General features: G+C 43.5%; 1 protein-coding gene across 2 annotated transcripts; it reads right to left on the reverse strand.

Annotated features, from left to right (window-relative positions):
* Positions 1-16: 16 nt before the first annotated feature.
* On the reverse strand, positions 17-20,331 carry mpp4b (MAGUK p55 scaffold protein 4b). Of its 2 annotated transcripts, XM_079672677.1 has the most exons (22): positions 20,073-20,299; positions 18,975-19,097; positions 18,633-18,751; positions 18,006-18,083; positions 17,839-17,922; positions 17,034-17,165; positions 13,324-13,405; positions 12,894-12,979; positions 12,583-12,657; positions 12,304-12,500; positions 11,070-11,128; positions 10,960-10,977; positions 10,842-10,883; positions 10,732-10,752; positions 10,584-10,598; positions 10,272-10,304; positions 10,001-10,174; positions 2,007-2,087; positions 1,756-1,849; positions 1,449-1,557; positions 1,239-1,373; positions 17-681 (listed from the first exon to the last, which is right to left on the reverse strand). In XM_079672677.1, the coding sequence occupies exons 2-22, from the start codon at positions 19,030-19,032 to the stop codon at positions 493-495; spliced, it is 1,881 nt and encodes a 626-aa protein (XP_079528803.1). In that variant the 5' UTR covers positions 19,033-19,097; positions 20,073-20,299; the 3' UTR covers positions 17-492. The 2 variants fall into 2 exon arrangements, 1 of the variants encoding a protein (XP_079528803.1); XR_013806743.1 differs by lacking the exons at positions 17-681; positions 1,239-1,373; positions 1,449-1,557; ... (10 more) ...; positions 12,583-12,657; positions 12,894-12,979 and adding exons at positions 13,820-14,703; positions 15,267-15,639 and having other exon boundaries at positions 13,325-13,405; positions 20,073-20,331.
* Between the last annotated feature and the right edge of the window lie 20 nt (positions 20,332-20,351).

Raw genomic sequence — 20,351 nt, forward strand, 5'->3', positions numbered from 1 at the left:
AGATAACCAACATGAATTAAAGCATTACTATCAGAAGTGGTTTATTAATGTCACAAATAGGTACAAATATTACAAAATCATTGCTTTTACTTTTGTATATTATCACATCAGTTGAATTAAATAAGGACACAAGAGTGTATTTTTTGTGCCAGGTTTAATAAATGTTTTCTTTGGCATGCAATGACACATTTTTTGCAAAACCCAAAAGAAATGACACAAATTTAAAATGAAAAAACAACACAATTAACAAGAAACCATTTCTAGTATGTAAACATCAAATCACATTATTTTCGCAGGTCTGTGTAAAAGAGTGTGGAGAAGGGCACGTAAGCTACCTGTAATAAGATGATGATTACAAACTGAGACAGAGATATGGCATTGATCCTTTTCTCACTTAATCTGTCATCTCTATTACCTTCAGATTTAAATTACGATTTTTGTCATGGTTCGGCGGTCCCATTTCTCTGGTACCCCTCGCCTCCGCCTCCACCCTTACGTGCTGGTGGGTCGTATCCAGCTGGCGGGGACCCACTGCGGCTCGTCCTGCGCCTTTCTCACCGCCGTCAGCATCTGGACGCACGAGTCCTGCAGCTCGTCGTTAACGATCACGTGGTCAAAGAACTGGCAGAACTGAGACTCGATCTTACGGGCGGATTCTTCAATCTCCTGGAAGTCTTCATCCTGTTGGAGGACACAACAGTCAGAAGGGATTTTTTAATATAGCTAAAACAAGGTGTGGTATAATAATCATAATAATAAAGCAAAATAACTGAAAATAAATTGTCATACTTAAAAGCAGGGCCACTAGTACTCAAGATTTTTTTTTTTTATTGCCATGTAACTGAGATTCGGCTTCTCATAGTCGACCAAATATATATTTTTTTGTATTGTTCTATATCGATTGGAATTCTGAAACAAACATACTTGTTATCTGTTAGAAAATTGAGTTAGAGTGTCTCAATTTACATTGATTTTACTGTCTTAATGTTTTTGGAAGCCGTACATTTGACAAGAAACGAGACACATTTCTTTACTTTGCAAATCACCACCTTTTATCCGAGAGAATAAACAAGTATCTTTCTTGTAAATCTACAAAATGTATCTGTGAAATGTAGAATTATAATTACAGGCTCTGTGATTATTTAAGAAAATTGTAAGAAAATGTTGTCACAGGGTATTCCCAGCCTGAGGTAAGAACATCCAGCTCACAAAATGAACATAATATGAGGGGGGGTTACTTTGAACGGCCGGTTGACGTAGTAGTTGGTGGTGACATGCGCCCCCCGCCTGGTCTCCTTGAGGCGCTCGTGGGGGGGAGGCTTCACGTAGATGATGTAGGCCTTCAGCTCGTGGGTCCTCACTGCCGGGATGGCCTGACAGGAGAAATGAAACCTTTAAAAAAGCAGTTCTCTAAACGAAAAGGACAAGGATGTAGGAGTACATCTTACATTTGGCTCTATGTCCATGACGCAGACCTTCCCGCTGTTTAAGACCCCCCTCACAGACTCCACGCTGGTGCCGTACAGACTTCCTCTGTACTCGCCGTACTCCAGAAACCTGCAGGACAATCAGATTGTTTATAAAACACACGTACATTTCTAGCACTTTTTGCATAATCACGAGCTTGCATTTCAGAATCTCAGTGGACGTTAAAGGCTCACATTTATTAGAGACTAGTAGACAGCATGAACACATTGTGTTTAAGTTATTGTGGAGCTACGTTCGTTTGTTATTAATGGATTCACAGAAAAGTACCTGTTGTTTTGAATCATGTTGTAGAAGACTTCTCGGCTGATGAAATGATATTCCCTGCCGGACTCCTCGTATTCTCTGGGTGCTCTTGAAGTGTCTGGAAAACATCAAATGAAATATGAAAGGAGACAGAAAATTACAAATATATTATCATACACGAAGCTCCCAGAGAGAATACAAACTTTTCAGAGCTGTAATTTTGATATTTATTTGTGTTGTGTATACATTTGTATTTGATGTGTTAAAGCACGTACGAGGCACCGCTCCCTGGAAGATTTTGGGGTTAATTTCAATCAAGCGCCTCCGAAGTTCATTCACCCCCACACCAGACGGACCTGAGAGAAAAAGAAAGACCTTATCATAATCATACATTTAATCGAGTTTGCTATTTCATACCATTTTAACAGATGACCAAATGAAATGCACCATGGGGAATCAATTCAACTTTAAGGTCCCCTATTATACTGTTTTTCATCAATATATCACAGGTCTCAGATATATACAGAGCCTGTCTCTGATTGGCCGAAACACCAAACAGATCATTACAGCATCCCATAATCCCCTCTGTTTCAGCCCTGTTTCCAAAGTGCTGATTCTCTGTCTGTTACTTTAGATGAAGATAAGGAGCCCCTCCCCACGCCCCTCTGAGAGAGATTTGGTTACAAAGAACACAATGGTGCTCTAGGAGGAGATTCAGGTGATAAGGTGTGTGTGTGTGTGTGTGTGTGTGTGTGTGTGTGTGTGTGTGTGTGTGTGTGTGTGTGTGTGTGGGGGGGGGGGGGGGGGGGGGGGGGGGGTTACCTTGGTTGGTGATTAGCTAATGGTTACACAAGCCAACACATCGTTATGACATAATAAAGTTGCCAAAATCTGATCAGCTCATTTTCACACAGGTTTTTATAGAAATGGATCAGGAAAAAAAAGAGAGAGAATCTTTGTTCCTGAAACTTTCAGAGTCTCTTTCCACAGAGGGGACACATGTTGATGTAGAAGAGACATGAAGAAGAGGGGACACATGTTGATGTAGAAGAGACATGAAGAAGAGGGGACACATGTTGATGTAGAAGAGACATGAAGAAGAGGGGACACATGTTGATGTAGAAGAGACATGAAGAAGAGGGGACAGATGTTGATGTAGAAGAGACATGAAGAAGAGGGGACAGATGTTGATGTAGAAGAGACATGGAGAAGAGGGGACAGATGTTGATGTAGAAGAGACATGGAGAAGAGGGGACACGTGTTGATGTAGAAGAGACATGGAGAAGAGGGGACACGTGTTGATGTAAGAGATATGGAGAAGAGGGGACACATGTTGATGTAGAAGAGACATGGAGAAGAGGGGACACATGTTGATGTAGAAGAGACATGAAGAAGAGGGGACACATGTTGATGTAGAAGAGACATGAAGAAGAGGGGACACATGTTGATGTAGAAGAGACATGAAGAAGAGGGGACACATGTTGATGTAGAAGAGACATGAAGAAGAGGGGACAGATGTTGATGTAGAAGAGACATGAAGAAGAGGGGACAGATGTTGATGTAGAAGAGACATGGAGAAGAGGGGACAGATGTTGATGTAGAAGAGACATGGAGAAGAGGGGACACATGTTGATGTAGAAGAGACATGGAGAAGAGGGGACACATGTTGATGTAGAAGAGACATGGAGAAGAGGGGACACATGTTGATGTAGAAGAGACATGGAGAAGAGGGGACACGTGTTGATGTAAGAGACATGGAGAAGAGGGGACACATGTTGATGTAGAAGAGACATGGAGAAGAGGGGACACATGTTGATGTAGAAGAGACATGGAGAAGAGGGGACACATGTTGATGTAGAAGAGACATGGAGAAGAGGGGACACGTGTTGATGTAGAAGAGACATGGAGAAGAGGGGACACATGTTGATGTAGAAGAGACATGGAGAAGAGGGGACACATGTTGATGTAGAAGAGACATGGAGAAGAGGGGACACATGTTGATGTAGAAGAGACATGAAGAAGAGGGGACACGTGTTGATGTAGAAGAGACATGGAGAAGAGGGGACACATGTTGATGTAGAAGAGACATGAAGAAGAGGGGACACATGTTGATGTAGAAGAGACATGAAGAAGAGGGGACACATGTTGATGTAGAAGAGACATGAAGAAGAGGGGACACATGTTGATGTAGAAGAGACATGAAGAAGAGGGGACAGATGTTGATGTAGAAGAGACATGAAGAAGAGGGGACAGATGTTGATGTAGAAGAGACATGGAGAAGAGGGGACATATGTTGATGTAGAAGAGACATGGAGAAGAGGGGACACGTGTTGATGTAGAAGAGACATGGAGAAGAGGGGACACGTGTTGATGTAAGAGATATGGAGAAGAGGGGACACATGTTGATGTAGAAGAGACATGGAGAAGAGGGGACACATGTTGATGTAGAAGAGACATGAAGAAGAGGGGACACATGTTGATGTAGAGGAGACATGAAGAAGAGGGGACACATGTTGATGTAGAAGAGACATGAAGAAGAGGGGACACATGTTGATGTAGAAGAGACATGAAGAAGAGGGGACAGATGTTGATGTAGAAGAGACATGAAGAAGAGGGGACAGATGTTGATGTAGAAGAGACATGGAGAAGAGGGGACACATGTTGATGTAGAAGAGACATGGAGAAGAGGGGACACATGTTGATGTAGAAGAGACATGGAGAAGAGGGGACACATGTTGATGTAGAAGAGACATGGAGAAGAGGGGACACGTGTTGATGTAAGAGACATGGAGAAGAGGGGACACATGTTGATGTAGAAGAGACATGGAGAAGAGGGGACACATGTTGATGTAGAAGAGACATGGAGAAGAGGGGACACATGTTGATGTAGAAGAGACATGGAGAAGAGGGGACACGTGTTGATGTAGAAGAGACATGGAGAAGAGGGGACACATGTTGATGTAGAAGAGACATGGAGAAGAGGGGACACATGTTGATGTAGAAGAGACATGAAGAAGAGGGGACACATGTTGATGTAGAAGAGACATGAAGAAGAGGGGACACATGTTGATGTAGAAGAGACATGAAGAAGAGGGGACACATGTTGATGTAGAAGAGACATGAAGAAGAGGGGACAGATGTTGATGTAGAAGAGACATGAAGAAGAGGGGACAGATGTTGATGTAGAAGAGACATGGAGAAGAGGGGACACATGTTGATGTAGAAGAGACATGGAGAAGAGGGGACACATGTTGATGTAGAAGAGACATGGAGAAGAGGGGACACGTGTTGATGTAGAAGAGACATGGAGAAGAGGGGACACGTGTTGATGTAAGAGATATGGAGAAGAGGGGACACATGTTGATGTAGAAGAGACATGGAGAAGAGGGGACACATGTTGATGTAGAAGAGACATGAAGAAGAGGGGACACATGTTGATGTAGAAGAGACATGAAGAAGAGGGGACACATGTTGATGTAGAAGAGACATGAAGAAGAGGGGACAGATGTTGATGTAGAAGAGACATGAAGAAGAGGGGACAGATGTTGATGTAGAAGAGACATGGAGAAGAGGGGACACATGTTGATGTAGAAGAGACATGGAGAAGAGGGGACACATGTTGATGTAGAAGAGACATGGAGAAGAGGGGACACATGTTGATGTAGAAGAGACATGGAGAAGAGGGGACACGTGTTGATGTAAGAGACATGGAGAAGAGGGGACACATGTTGATGTAGAAGAGACATGGAGAAGAGGGGACACATGTTGATGTAGAAGAGACATGGAGAAGAGGGGACACATGTTGATGTAGAAGAGACATGGAGAAGAGGGGACACATGTTGATGTAGAAGAGACATGGAGAAGAGGGGACACGTGTTGATGTAGAAGAGACATGGAGAAGAGGGGACACATGTTGATGTAGAAGAGACATGGAGAAGAGGGGACACATGTTGATGTAGAAGAGACATGGAGAAGAGGGGACACATGTTGATGTAGAAGAGACATGGAGAAGAGGGGACACATGTTGATGTAGAAGAGACATGAAGAAGAGGGGACACGTGTTGATGTAGAAGAGACATGGAGAAGAGGGGACACATGTTGATGTAGAAGAGACATGAAGAAGAGGGGACACATGTTGATGTAGAAGAGACATGAAGAAGAGGGGACACATGTTGATGTAGAAGAGACATGAAGAAGAGGGGACACATGTTGATGTAGAAGAGACATGAAGAAGAGGGGACAGATGTTGATGTAGAAGAGACATGAAGAAGAGGGGACAGATGTTGATGTAGAAGAGACATGAAGAAGAGGGGACACATGTTGATGTAGAAGAGACATGAAGAAGAGGGGACAGATGTTGATGTAGAAGAGACATGGAGAAGAGGGGACATATGTTGATGTAGAAGAGACATGGAGAAGAGGGGACACATGTTGATGTAGAAGAGACATGGAGAAGAGGGGACAGATGTTGATGTAGAAGAGACATGAAGAAGAGGGGACACATGTTGATGTAGAAGAGACATGAAGAAGAGGGGACAGATGTTGATGTAGAAGAGACATGGAGAAGAGGGGACATATGTTGATGTAGAAGAGACATTGAGAAGAGGGGACACATGTTGATGTAGAAGAGACATGGAGAAGAGGGGACACGTGTTGATGTAAGAGATATGGAGAAGAGGGGACACATGTTGATGTAGAAGAGACATGGAGAAGAGGGGACACATGTTGATGTAGAAGAGACATGAAGAAGAGGGGACACATGTTGATGTAGAAGAGACATGAAGAAGAGGGGACACATGTTGATGTAGAAGAGACATGAAGAAGAGGGGACACATGTTGATGTAGAAGAGACATGAAGAAGAGGGGACAGATGTTGATGTAGAAGAGACATGAAGAAGAGGGGACAGATGTTGATGTAGAAGAGACATGGAGAAGAGGGGACACATGTTGATGTAGAAGAGACATGGAGAAGAGGGGACACATGTTGATGTAGAAGAGACATGGAGAAGAGGGGACACATGTTGATGTAGAAGAGACATGGAGAAGAGGGGACACGTGTTGATGTAAGAGACATGGAGAAGAGGGGACACATGTTGATGTAGAAGAGACATGGAGAAGAGGGGACACATGTTGATGTAGAAGAGACATGGAGAAGAGGGGACACATGTTGATGTAGAAGAGACATGGAGAAGAGGGGACACGTGTTGATGTAGAAGAGACATGGAGAAGAGGGGACACATGTTGATGTAGAAGAGACATGGAGAAGAGGGGACACATGTTGATGTAGAAGAGACATGAAGAAGAGGGGACACATGTTGATGTAGAAGAGACATGAAGAAGAGGGGACACATGTTGATGTAGAAGAGACATGAAGAAGAGGGGACACATGTTGATGTAGAAGAGACATGAAGAAGAGGGGACAGATGTTGATGTAGAAGAGACATGAAGAAGAGGGGACAGATGTTGATGTAGAAGAGACATGGAGAAGAGGGGACACATGTTGATGTAGAAGAGACATGGAGAAGAGGGGACACATGTTGATGTAGAAGAGACATGGAGAAGAGGGGACACATGTTGATGTAGAAGAGACATGGAGAAGAGGGGACACGTGTTGATGTAAGAGATATGGAGAAGAGGGAACACATGTTGATGTAGAAGAGACATGGAGAAGAGGGGACACATGTTGATGTAGAAGAGACATGAAGAAGAGGGGACACATGTTGATGTAGAAGAGACATGAAGAAGAGGGGACACATGTTGATGTAGAAGAGACATGAAGAAGAGGGGACAGATGTTGATGTAGAAGAGACATGAAGAAGAGGGGACAGATGTTGATGTAGAAGAGACATGGAGAAGAGGGGACACATGTTGATGTAGAAGAGACATGGAGAAGAGGGGACACATGTTGATGTAGAAGAGACATGGAGAAGAGGGGACACATGTTGATGTAGAAGAGACATGGAGAAGAGGGGACACGTGTTGATGTAAGAGATATGGAGAAGAGGGGACACATGTTGATGTAGAAGAGACATGGAGAAGAGGGGACACATGTTGATGTAGAAGAGACATGAAGAAGAGGGGACACATGTTGATGTAGAAGAGACATGAAGAAGAGGGGACACATGTTGATGTAGAAGAGACATGAAGAAGAGGGGACAGATGTTGATGTAGAAGAGACATGAAGAAGAGGGGACAGATGTTGATGTAGAAGAGACATGGAGAAGAGGGGACACATGTTGATGTAGAAGAGACATGGAGAAGAGGGGACACATGTTGATGTAGAAGAGACATGGAGAAGAGGGGACACATGTTGATGTAGAAGAGACATGGAGAAGAGGGGACACGTGTTGATGTAAGAGACATGGAGAAGAGGGGACACATGTTGATGTAGAAGAGACATGGAGAAGAGGGGACACATGTTGATGTAGAAGAGACATGGAGAAGAGGGGACACATGTTGATGTAGAAGAGACATGGAGAAGAGGGGACACGTGTTGATGTAGAAGAGACATGGAGAAGAGGGGACACATGTTGATGTAGAAGAGACATGGAGAAGAGGGGACACATGTTGATGTAGAAGAGACATGAAGAAGAGGGGACACATGTTGATGTAGAAGAGACATGAAGAAGAGGGGACACATGTTGATGTAGAAGAGACATGAAGAAGAGGGGACACATGTTGATGTAGAAGAGACATGAAGAAGAGGGGACACATGTTGATGTAGAAGAGACATGAAGAAGAGGGAACACATGTTGATGTAGAAGAGACATGAAGAAGAGGGGACAGATGTTGATGTAGAAGAGACATGAAGAAGAGGGGACAGATGTTGATGTAGAAGAGACATGGAGAAGAGGGGACACATGTTGATGTAGAAGAGACATGGAGAAGAGGGGACACATGTTGATGTAGAAGAGACATGGAGAAGAGGGGACACATGTTGATGTAGAAGAGACATGGAGAAGAGGGGACACGTGTTGATGTAAGAGATATGGAGAAGAGGGGACACATGTTGATGTAGAAGAGACATGGAGAAGAGGGGACACATGTTGATGTAGAAGAGACATGGAGAAGAGGGGACACATGTTGATGTAGAAGAGACATGGAGAAGAGGGGACACATGTTGATGTAGAAGAGACATGAAGAAGAGGGGACACATGTTGATGTAGAAGAGACATGAAGAAGAGGGAACACATGTTGATGTAGAAGAGACATGAAGAAGAGGGGACAGATGTTGATGTAGAAGAGACATGAAGAAGAGGGGACAGATGTTGATGTAGAAGAGACATGGAGAAGAGGGGACACATGTTGATGTAGAAGAGACATGGAGAAGAGGGGACACATGTTGATGTAGAAGAGACATGGAGAAGAGGGGACACATGTTGATGTAGAAGAGACATGGAGAAGAGGGGACACGTGTTGATGTAAGAGATATGGAGAAGAGGGGACACATGTTGATGTAGAAGAGACATGGAGAAGAGGGGACACATGTTGATGTAGAAGAGACATGGAGAAGAGGGGACACATGTTGATGTAGAAGAGACATGGAGAAGAGGGGACACGTGTTGATGTAGAAGAGACGTGAAGAAGAGGGGACACATGTTGATGTAGAAGAGACATGGAGAAGAGGGGACACATGTTGATGTAGAAGAGACATGGAGAAGAGGGGACACATGTTGATGTAGAAGAGACATGGAGAAGAGGGGACACATGTTGATGTAGAAGAGACATGGAGAAGAGGGGACACGTGTTGATGTAGAAGAGACATGGAGAAGAGGGGACACATGTTGATGTAGAAGAGACATGGAGAAGAGGGGACACATGTTGATGTAGAAGAGACATGGAGAAGAGGGGACACATGTTGATGTAGAAGAGACATGGAGAAGAGTGGACACATGTTGATGTAGAAGAGACATGGAGAAGAGGGGACACATGTTGATGTAGAAGAGACATGAAGAAGAGGGGACACATGTTGATGTAGAAGAGACATGGAGAAGAGGGGACACATGTTGATGTAGAAGAGACATGGAGAAGAGGGGACACATGTTGATGTAGAAGAGACATGGAGAAGAGGGGACACATGTTGATGTAGAAGAGACATGGAGAAGAGGGGACACATGTTGATGTAGAAGAAACATGGAGAAGAGGGGACACATGTTGATGTAGAAGAGACATGAAAAGTGGATTTGCATAATAGGTCCCCTTTAAAATATGACACAGGTCTCTCGTTCTAAGACATTTGAATGTGCCACACTAAACCTTTATATTGTACCTAAGAGTGTGATGAGGCGGTGTGCGTCCTGAGGGTGGCGTTGGTAGCGCACCACCTCCTCGTACGGGCTGCCGATGGCGCTGCAGCAGCTGTTGGGGCAGCGGGGGGGGCAGGACGGCTGGGCGGTGCTGTGACTCCGCCTCCGACACAGACGCATGCTACGCCTGAAGCCCACTGGCAGAGAAAGGAAAGGTGATGTTAGTGAGGAATGGTCTGTGATAGGTTCATGCAAACTCTTTGATAGAACATCATAAAGAGAGTTCAGACTTACCTAAGTCAGTGCTGCTGCTGAAATCATCCTCCTCTGGAACAAGCAGACAGGAACACATGAATGCAAATGAAGATGAGGGAGGGTCAAACAAACTGAAATAAATGCAGAACTTCCCGTAAGCTGGGGGGCTTTAACAAATGAAAGGTTAAAGGGTTAAGGTTCAGACTGCTTTTAATGTCTTTTGTGGGTCAAGAAAAAAAAAAGTCTAGGTCCTACAATTCCCACAATGCAATGCACCAATGGCATGTATTTATTTTTCTCTTTAAGCAAGTATTGAGTCAATTCAGATCAACTGAAACTATGTTTTCTCACCTTCTCTGAGCTCTTCTGACATTTCCCCGTCAGACAGCAGCAGGAGAATAAAAAACAAACGATAACGAATGTCTCAGATGAAGGACACGAGGAAGAGTTATTCAGAATTCAGAGTCTAAACCATTTGAAATTAAATAAACTTACCTACCAGATTCAAATGCCTCCTCGTCTGATGCAATCCAAATAACACACAGAGGGAAATTAATCATATGTTTGTGTAGGAATTAAAACAAGAATACATCTCAGGTGGAGCTTTACCTGCTTCTACAAATTTGTCATCGATGGCCATCATGTCTTCCTCTGTGGGGGACAAAAGGAGTTGTTAGAACACATTAACATCTTTTTTCTTCTAAAGCTGCAGGTGCAATCTGCTCACCTTCCTCTACAGTGCTCACTTCAGGAAGCATGGAGTAAAACACAATGAAAGGTTTGAACAGAGGCTGAGAAACTTGGATTAAAAGTGTGATGAAAGTGAAATGAACTTACAGGTGTGTATGCAGGCGTTCGGCTGATAAGGCTGAGACCACCAGGACTCCCTCTGCTTCCTGTCACAACACCACATGTAGGGTTTAAACTTCTCCTATTATACTATTTTCAGGCATTTATTATAGGTCTCAGATATATACAAATATATAAAAAACCTGTCTGTGAAGTGTTTAGCTCAAAATACCAAACAGATCATGCATTTTAGACATCCCTCATATCCCTCTATTTCAGCCCTGTTAGAGAAGGGCTGATTCTGGGTCCTTCGCTTTACAAACCACATCGAGGATTATTTCTGAAACAATATGGAGCTTAAATGGTTTACTACAAGGGGAGTTCCTTTTTATTTCCTGCTTTTTTACACATACTGGCCGTTTCTCAATCTCGAGGAAACTGGCTTCCAAGCCAATATTTCAAGGATGCTACGTCATCGAGTACCGCCGAAGGACTGTTCCAATCTCCAGCATACTTGGAATTCCACCGAGGCCGCGTCCTTGGTTTGGGGGAAATTTCGAGGCTGCACATGGGTAGACTTCGCGTCCTTCAAATCCCCACAATGCTTTGCGCACGGACCAATTTCAAAAACCCTTGCGGAGAATGGCTGAACCGACGCAGCACACATTTAAATGTAAGTATGTAGTGGCGTAGAACATGTGTTGGTATATATGTGATTTTGTTACATTTGGTATCACCAAAAATGTGTTCCGTGAAAGTAAAGCAAGTTCATAATTAGATAGACATCGCGAGGTATTTATTTTCGGTACAGTTTATGTTGAAACCGTTAGAGAGAGTGGCACACTTGTTAGCCTGTTCCATTCTTCTTAGTTTTCCGAAGCCGTGGCTTGGAAGTATACTTGCTTCGTTTCTGAAGGAAGTGACTTGGAAGTACGCGACTACCAAGCCAGCATCCTCGCGATTGAGAAACGGCCACTCTCTCCAGTACAGGTTGGCTCTGAGTGTTAGCAATGCAATGCTTGCTAATGTAAACACAGACCATATTACTTCCAAAATGTTGCGCATTGTTTCTGATAGCATGGTTTCTGATAGGGCCGTGGGTCATGTGGGTACGGAGGGAAAGAGAGAGGGTTTTGTTTTCTGACACTTTGTGAGTTCCCTGACACACCGAGGACACATATTTATGTATAAAAGTGCATTTTGCATGATAGGAGACCTTTAAATAATGCATAGTAATCATAATAGGGCAGCAGCAGCAGCAGCATGTCAGTAGATCCCTCACCGTTTGAGCAGGTTGGTGGAGGGGATGAGCCCGGCGCAGGAGGAGTTGTCGGGCAGTTTCTTGGCCTGCCACCAGAGGGCGTCGGTCTGATTCACCACCTCCAGAACGTCCCCCTTCTTGAAGCTCATCCCGGCGTCGGCGCAGGGGATGGAGGGGTCCTGCTCCGGGCTGTAGTCCGCCATGGCCCGCACGTACAGCTGACCCCAGAGCAGCGAGGTTAATATGATGATGTGTGTTTGTGTGTGTGTGATGTCATGAGTGTGTGTGTAGATGACTTACCATGGTCTGGTTGTGGACCTGCCTCTCTGTGATGGGCACGACTTTAAACACGATGGTGCCCTGCGCTCTCACTTGCTGATTGGTTGTAGAGACAGAACAGGGATTAATGAGTAGATATGAATGGTTCCAAGGTTTATAAGAAACTGAGCTGCATTTCTAAGCATTTTCAAAACGTGAATCTGTTTTGACATGTGAAAAGGTGCTGTGATGGCCTTGGACAGCAACAATGTTTGCTTCAAAAACTCCTTTGGGGATGAATATATTATGAAAATGATCATATTTGTGTTAGTATCCTTCCAAAATAGACGTACCACAACTTGGATGACTTGCTCTGGCTCCATCCCGTCGACAGGGAACCCGTTCACCTCTATGATCCTGTCCCCTGCATGCAGCAACCCTACCAACACATATAATACAAATTAAAATGAGACTTAAACTTTAATTTCCTGTAACCCTGAGTCCCTGAAGTCACCAAGGTTACAAAACGTACTTATTAATAAACATTCAGAAGAAGAAGGTCTCTGACTAAATGCGTGCTTATTAAAAAGTATTTTGCATATATTTGCAGATGCTCTTTCTATTACATATTTGACCTAGGTAAGACTACAATAAAGATTTATGAAAAAAGAGAATCAACAGGAAATGCAATAACGTTTGAGCATTCAGGTTTGACCGTTGGAAAAGTATGTTAGACGTAGAAATCTTTAATTGTTGACATTATCTTTGAGAGGAAATGCTCACCACTGCGATCAGCCAGACCTCCGTGAATCACCCGGGCGATGAAAATCTCCCCCGTGTTCTCGTTTCTTTTTATAGTCGCTCCCTGGAACAGAGAAGATATGAGAACAGAGGATACATAAAGCTAATGTGAAAGACTCACAACAAACAAATACACGTGGTGAAGTCTTGGGAAGGCTTGGGCAGGATGTGAAATGTTTGAATCATGACAGTCTAGGAACAAACCAAGTGACAAACACAAAATGAAGTTCCTGAAATGAGACATGAGAAGAAAGCAGTGGAGGTGGGAGTGAAAGGAATCAAGGGTCTTTGACAGAAGACGCTATATATTGCTACAAAACAAAAGTAGTGTAACATCGTGGATCTGGAAATAAGCACCCTTGTGTTTAGTTTCCAGAATCAGTCCCGAGTGGTAATGAGAAAGAATGGAATGATCCACGAAACGATGGAAGAACACGATGAAAAATGCAACAAAAACTAGGAAATAAAGGTCAGCTACCACCGTGCTCGCTCGCTGGTCGGCCCCTCGGTGCAGACGGCTTGAAAGGACCCTTAAAGTCCACTCGTGGAAACTCTTCTGCGTCCCTCATGTGGCCTTCCTCCTCCTCCTCTTCCTCTGGTGAGAGCGTCTCACAGTGGGCGGCGTCCTCTTGTCCTCCTCCTGCAGACCGTTGGTGAGAGGCTGCTTGGACGCTTGCTGCAGCTTCTTCTTCTGTGGTGACTGGGCGCTCTTCAGGGCGGGGCGGGGGGACCCACTGCAGGACACGGAGAGGCCGCTGGTCCCCTGAGAGGGGGAGGGGGCTTCCAGGAAGCTGCTGAGGGAGCTGGAGGAAGAGGAGGAGGAAGGGAGAGAGGGGAATCTGGATTGGTGCGTCAGGGATGGATGCTGCGCTCGGATCTTCTTGGGGGAGTCCTCGGGGGGCACGAGGAGGGTCTGCAGCCGCTCCACCACCTGAGAGAGCAGCAACAGGGCCTGGGAGTTGTCCTGCACCGTCTCCGACATGCGCTCCGTGGCGGCGGCCATCTTTTCCCCCAGCATCTTGATGTCCTTGGTGCTGCTCTCCATGGAGCAGGCGGCCAGCTGCACCGTGGTCCTCAGCTCATCCAGGCTCTCCTGTTTGGCCAGCTCCACGGGGGGGGGCACCCGGGGGAGGTTCACCAAGCGGCGAGGGCACAGGGGGCTGGGGGGGGCGGTGCGGATGCGGATGCGGGGGGTTTGGCCTCGGAGACGGGGAGGAAGGCCTGGGTGGAGGTAGTGGTCCGCGTTGGCGTAGTACGGCACGGTGAGACACGGGGGGGATAGCGTCCAGCGGCGGGCTGTGGGGGGGGAGGAAGGGGACTCTCCTGCTTCATCCCCACTGTCCGACCCCTCCATGATGTTGTCTCCAACGGAAGCACAGACATTATTAATCCATAGGGCTGCACATATAAGAATGACTCATGATATATTGAGTGTTGTTGGGCGACTTCGATTACTTAAACTAGTCTGTAGCTGATGATAAATAAATAATGAAACACATCAAAGTATTCCTTTCTTTTTTTTCAGTATATTGCTTGAAAACAAATTGCCTGTAGAGGTGGGAGATGTACTCAGATGAAGTACCCGAGTGAAGGAATACTCTGTTACAGTAAAATTCCTCCATTCAAAATGTTCCTCAAGTAAAAGTATAAAAGTATCATCATCAAAATATAATTAAAGCACCAAAAGTAAAAGTAGTCATTGCAGATTGGTCCATTTCAGAATAATAGATATGATATGTATTTAATACTCAAGTAAAGTAAGAAACTCAAAAGTGTACTGAAGTATACTACTTAGTGACTTTACACCACTGATCGCTTGCTTGAATCGTGCCAGTTGGCCGCAAAACTATACTCCGTGCCGCCCCGATGAGAGCCCACGAGTTTCTGTGATGAAGGATGGATGAAGATGACTCTTTTTTTCTTACCGATGAGCACAGAGCTGTAGACGGAGGGCGCAGAGCGGTGAACAGTCTGTTCCCAGATCAGCCCGGAGTAACAAACTCTACACGGGCTCAGCGGCTTGCCACAGCACATCTGATATTTACACGCTGAATGAAATCGAGGAGGAGCGTACGGCCGAGCCGCTGCTGCGGGGCAAAGAGCATCGGACGAGGGGAAGCTGCCCCTGCTAGAGCTACACGACGACGAGGTCTTCACAGTTCCTGCGGCATGGCTTTGGACCCTGAATGCACCGCCTTTCAGCTGGGTCACACGTCTCAGGGTGTCCCAGTGATTTCGGACCCTCTCTTTGCATCGTTTCGCACACGGGGAGGAGGCACCCAGTCTCTGGTGGGGGAGCTGTGAGACAACACAATCACTCAAAAGGTAGAGAGACATGTTCAAGACTGGGAAAAGAAACTAGATTTAAAAGATAAGATTATCGATCACCATTCTCAAAATCATATCAATACTTTAAATTGCTTGGTGCTAGAAAATTGGTTTTTACTGTATCTCTGACAAACACCCAAGCTCTCACTGTGGTTATATGGTTATAGGCCTGCTGCTACTAATGGTTCTTTTATAGATTGACTATTTCAAATAGGATTATATTAATGGATTTAAATGGCTTGGTCTATTTTAATGTAAGAAAACATGTGAAAAATGTCCATCCCAGTTTCTAAAAGTCTAAGATATCTTTAAATGTCTTGATATTCACTTTAAAATGATACAAAAATCTGAAAAAAGCGAGACATCTTCAGACATTTGTTTCATAGAAAATGACTTTAAGTTTGCTTTGTGAACGATGCTCATTCCTTTATACCATGATTGTCTTCCTTAAAGTTCAGTTAAAACCAATACTTTGTTGTCAAATAAAAAAACTCAAAAGACAAACGTATTACAAGATGTTAGTATTTTGCATACATTGATAACCTTTAATATCTTCATGTTCCCAGAGGTTTCTGCGGGGAGGAAATCTGTAGCATCAGCAGACAATTACTAAAATGACAGATTATAAAATCCAAACATCTGGTCTCTGTTGGATGCAGTCCGCTGATTTAAATTTGGCACAAATAAAAAAGCCTACATATTAAAATAACCACGAGCATCTGCTTTGAGACATTGTGCTCCAGTTTATATGCTGGGATGTATGCATGGCTCACAGACGGATCAATAAATATCTAAATATGACAAAAACACAAATCACAAAGCAACTCTTCTACACATGAAATGCAGTCTAAAGGGTCAGTTCACTCAAATCTTATTATTATTATTTATTTATTTTATTTTTTTCGTTTTATGTTTATTTACATTTTCATGGCTCTGTTGTTTGAGTTATATTGAGAAGCATTTTTTTAAATTTTTATATAAATGTTTTTGGTTTCGTTAGTGTGGGCATGTGCGGGTGGAGGGAGGGAGGGAGGGGGGAGTGTAGTGAGTGTACTGTGATATTACAATCTATGAAATGGCATCGATTATTGTACACTATAATGAAATAAAAAGACTTGTAAAAAAAAAAAAAACACAAAGCAACTCTTCTACACATGAAATGCAGTCTAAAGGGTCAGTTCACTCAAATCACTAAATCCATTTTCCTTCCTTGTGTCCCTATATTTGTTTGTTATGTGACAAATATGTACAGATCTTATGTACAGAATTTCTCCACTGATGCATTTAGTAATGTATTCTAAGAAACAAAGATTCTTTCGAGGTGTTACATGACAGATTGAGGAGACTTTGGTTGTGTAGCTCACCAGAGGCTGTTTGTTCTTCACCAGGCAGACGGTCCTGGTGGCCTCCTCTTCCTCCGGCAGCTCGTCGGGCATCGGAGGCAGAACCGGCTCGTAGTCCTTCTGGGCCACCGTATCATGAGCCGAGAGCAGAGCCTGCAAGAGATCACCAGACATCAGTTTATAAGCGAAAAACAAGCAGTTCTGGTTCATTTTGACAACTTTCATGTCAAAGTCAACTTTATTGTCAATCTTTCAGTTTGTGTGTTTCCCACAATCCCGAGGAATAAAAAATACAAATATATAAAAAAATATGTATAAAATATGTATACACACATTCAACATACACATTTCTACACATGCACACATATAAAAGAACAACAATCAATATATTCAGAATAACAGTCACTTCATGTGCCTTTAAACCGTCCTCACCATGAATGCATGCTTTCATCTTTGCTTTAAAAAATATTTGATCATCCCTTGTGTTTATTTGATTGGCTTTTTATTTAATTATAGCATGTTGTTGTTGATATTTTTCGTCTAGAGCGATTTGTTCCTCCTTTTTTGTTGTTGTTTGAATTTAGTGGAGGACTTCTTGCTGCATGTTCGTATTATAACCCAACTTAATATAAATTCAGTTTTGTTTCAACACATTTTTGTGCCTTTTCTTACATTTAAAGTGAATTGAAATGCCTGTAAATGACATGAATGAGATGCTGCTCAAAGGAGACTGGTTTTCTCAGCATGTCCATGAAGTGATTTTGCTGTAAATGATATGTGCTAAGTATATCCAATGATAAAAAGACAACACATTCAGACTTCCTACCTGCAGGTGAGGCTGTCTCAGGAGGAGGTAAAGCTCTTTGGCCTCTTCAGAGCAGCCCGGCAACGATCTGATGTCAATCAGCAACTACACGAAGCAAAGTCAGACATTTATAATGAAAGACTTCCACCAGATGAATGTGAGTTGGTAATACATAAAAGAAGAGTAACCTGGAGTGAGAGTCCTGAAGCGTAGTCCAGAGCCGGAGCTGGGGAATCACTCAGGAACGTTTGGAGACAATCGTAAACCTGAAAACAATGATGATAAAGAAATAACATTTCAAGTTTCAAATGTATTATGAAACACCTGGAGGCTTTTATGTTTGTATCTAAGCAACATTTCCCTCAACCTGTCTTTGACATGCCGTTAAATGATTGGTTTCCTACATCGAGAGTTATTTGTGTTCACATCCCATCCTAGGACAATCTATTGAAGGTCAAATGAAAGTAGAATTTGTTCCCAACGTTGTATTTGACAAAAAAGGAAACATTTTGTGATATTAAGGATTAAATGTTTTACATTTCACAGCCATCAAACACCTGTGGCCAACATATCTTTATTTTCATTCATGGTTATATTTTATTGAGACGAGTTTGTCTCCCTGCTTGTGTCCTCTTATGTCAAATCAACCATATCTATTCAAGTCATGCTAATTGTGCATCTGTATTGCCTGTGGAGGTAATAATAACACATATGAGAGAGTAACTGACTAATCACTAATAATAAATACTATAATATTCAAGTGGTGATAATATTTCAACTAAATAATAAAGTGGATGTTCAGAGTGTTTTCAGACCTTGATCACTGAGAGCAGCCAGGGGGCTTTCAGACTGTGGAGGATCTCCGCTCCATCGATGTCCTGATTCACAGACTTCCTCACCTCCTCGATCACATCCGTCAGGATCTGACGCAGGCCTGCCACACACACACACACACACACACACACACACACACACACACACACACACACACACACACACACACACACACACACACACACACACACACACACACACACACACACACACACACACACACACACACACACACACACACACACACACACACACACACACACACAGTATTATAAATAGACAGAAAGCTATGGTGGTATATTAAATGTCCCAGATATACTGACCGTGTTCTCCTAGCTCACAGTGGGGGTTTAACACCTGAGCCTCCACAGCCTGCCTCATGGTCACTGGACCCCCGACCTTTGACCCACAACCACCTGCTGCCTGCTTACGAGGACCAGAAAGACCTGGGAAAGTGAAGGCAACACAACAAACCGTATTAGACGGGTGCCGAATACAAACAAATGCTTCATTTTTAAAGGGGAACATTTTCCACCTTTTTATCGGGATATCCAATCACAGAGAAGGTGTTATCTTGATGTGAATAAAAAACAGAACTTGATTGTTCTTTTCGCTTGTATTGCAAACTAATTCTTGCACGCAATGCATCCTGGTAAATGTAGTAACTTCCGCCTTTCTCTGCAAATAAGGATATATTGCTTTAATCACCTTTATTTTCATCTACCACTTAAGGTTGCTTTATTTATTACTTTTCTTATTTGTGCTTCTCGGTGCCAATCAAATATTATAAATATGGTCCCTGCCTCAATGTATTTTTGAGTCAAATAAAATAAGAATAAATAGACCTTTATCGGTCCTCTTAGGCAAATATAGGTGTCATAGCAGAAAAAGCAATAAGATAATTAAAGACTGTATGAGTAAATACAATTAGAAAGGTCAAGGACTGGGACTTCTCTACAAGAAAGGGCTGCACGATTAATCTACAGGATCTATTTATTTATTTTGATCAACCAAGAGTAAGTGACATGCAGTAAGTGTTTTAGTCTCCTTTGGATGTTAATCCAGCAGAGGGATCAGGTGGAGAAGCCACAACTTCATCAGAGTGTGTGGGGGTCAGGGGCTAATGGCACGCTTTAAGGCAGCTCGTATATGAGCAACGCCATGTAAATACGGAGATGTGCGGACCTTAATCTCTGGCTGGAGAACCATCAAGAGAGAGCTGACACTAGTATCAATATAAACCTGTTAATAGTAGGAAGTTAGGTGGGACATTTGTTTCATTTGACAGACTTCAAAAAGTCAGATTGTATACCTTAAAACACACAATGTATCCAAACACAGCTGTGGTTAAAAGGGATCTCCTGTAAGAAATAAAACAGGAGTGACTCGAGGTGTTTCTGTTAGAGCAAAAATAATCTTACCTTTGTGTCTGAATTCTCAGGAATGCCCAAGCTTTTATCCTCCTGCAAGTTTATAGAAGCGATTCAGGTGCAGGAAAATGTATACAGTATATGCTGGGAAATGATTCCCCGGAGACTGGACTACACTTTCATGGAGCTGCAGGGAACGAGAGGCAGAGAGAGGGAGGGCTGTAATCTCTCCCGATCCCACTTAATCCCGGGCAAGTGAGCCGACTGCCTCTGCCCACCGGAAGCCAAGTCCTCCCTCACCGGCTGGCTTGTTTGCTGCCAAATCTTCTT

The sequence above is a fragment of the Notothenia rossii genome (assembly GCF_949606895.1).
Source record: "Notothenia rossii genome assembly, chromosome: 3".
In the NCBI taxonomy this organism is placed as follows: Eukaryota; Metazoa; Chordata; class Actinopteri; order Perciformes; family Nototheniidae; genus Notothenia; species Notothenia rossii.

Excerpts from the sequence above, each read along its gene's own strand:
- mpp4b (XM_079672677.1), bottom strand. The coding sequence starts at position 19,032 with ATGAGGCAGGCTGTGGAGGCTCAGGTGTTAAACCCCCACTGTGAGCTA. Across the intron at positions 11,129-12,303 it reads TCCACCAACCTGCTCAAACG|GAAGCAGAGGGAGTCCTGGT; the intron begins GTGAGGGATCTA and ends GTGTTGTGACAG. Across the intron at positions 10,175-10,271 it reads CAGCAGCAGCACTGACTTAG|TGGGCTTCAGGCGTAGCATG; the intron begins GTAAGTCTGAAC and ends TTTCTCTGCCAG.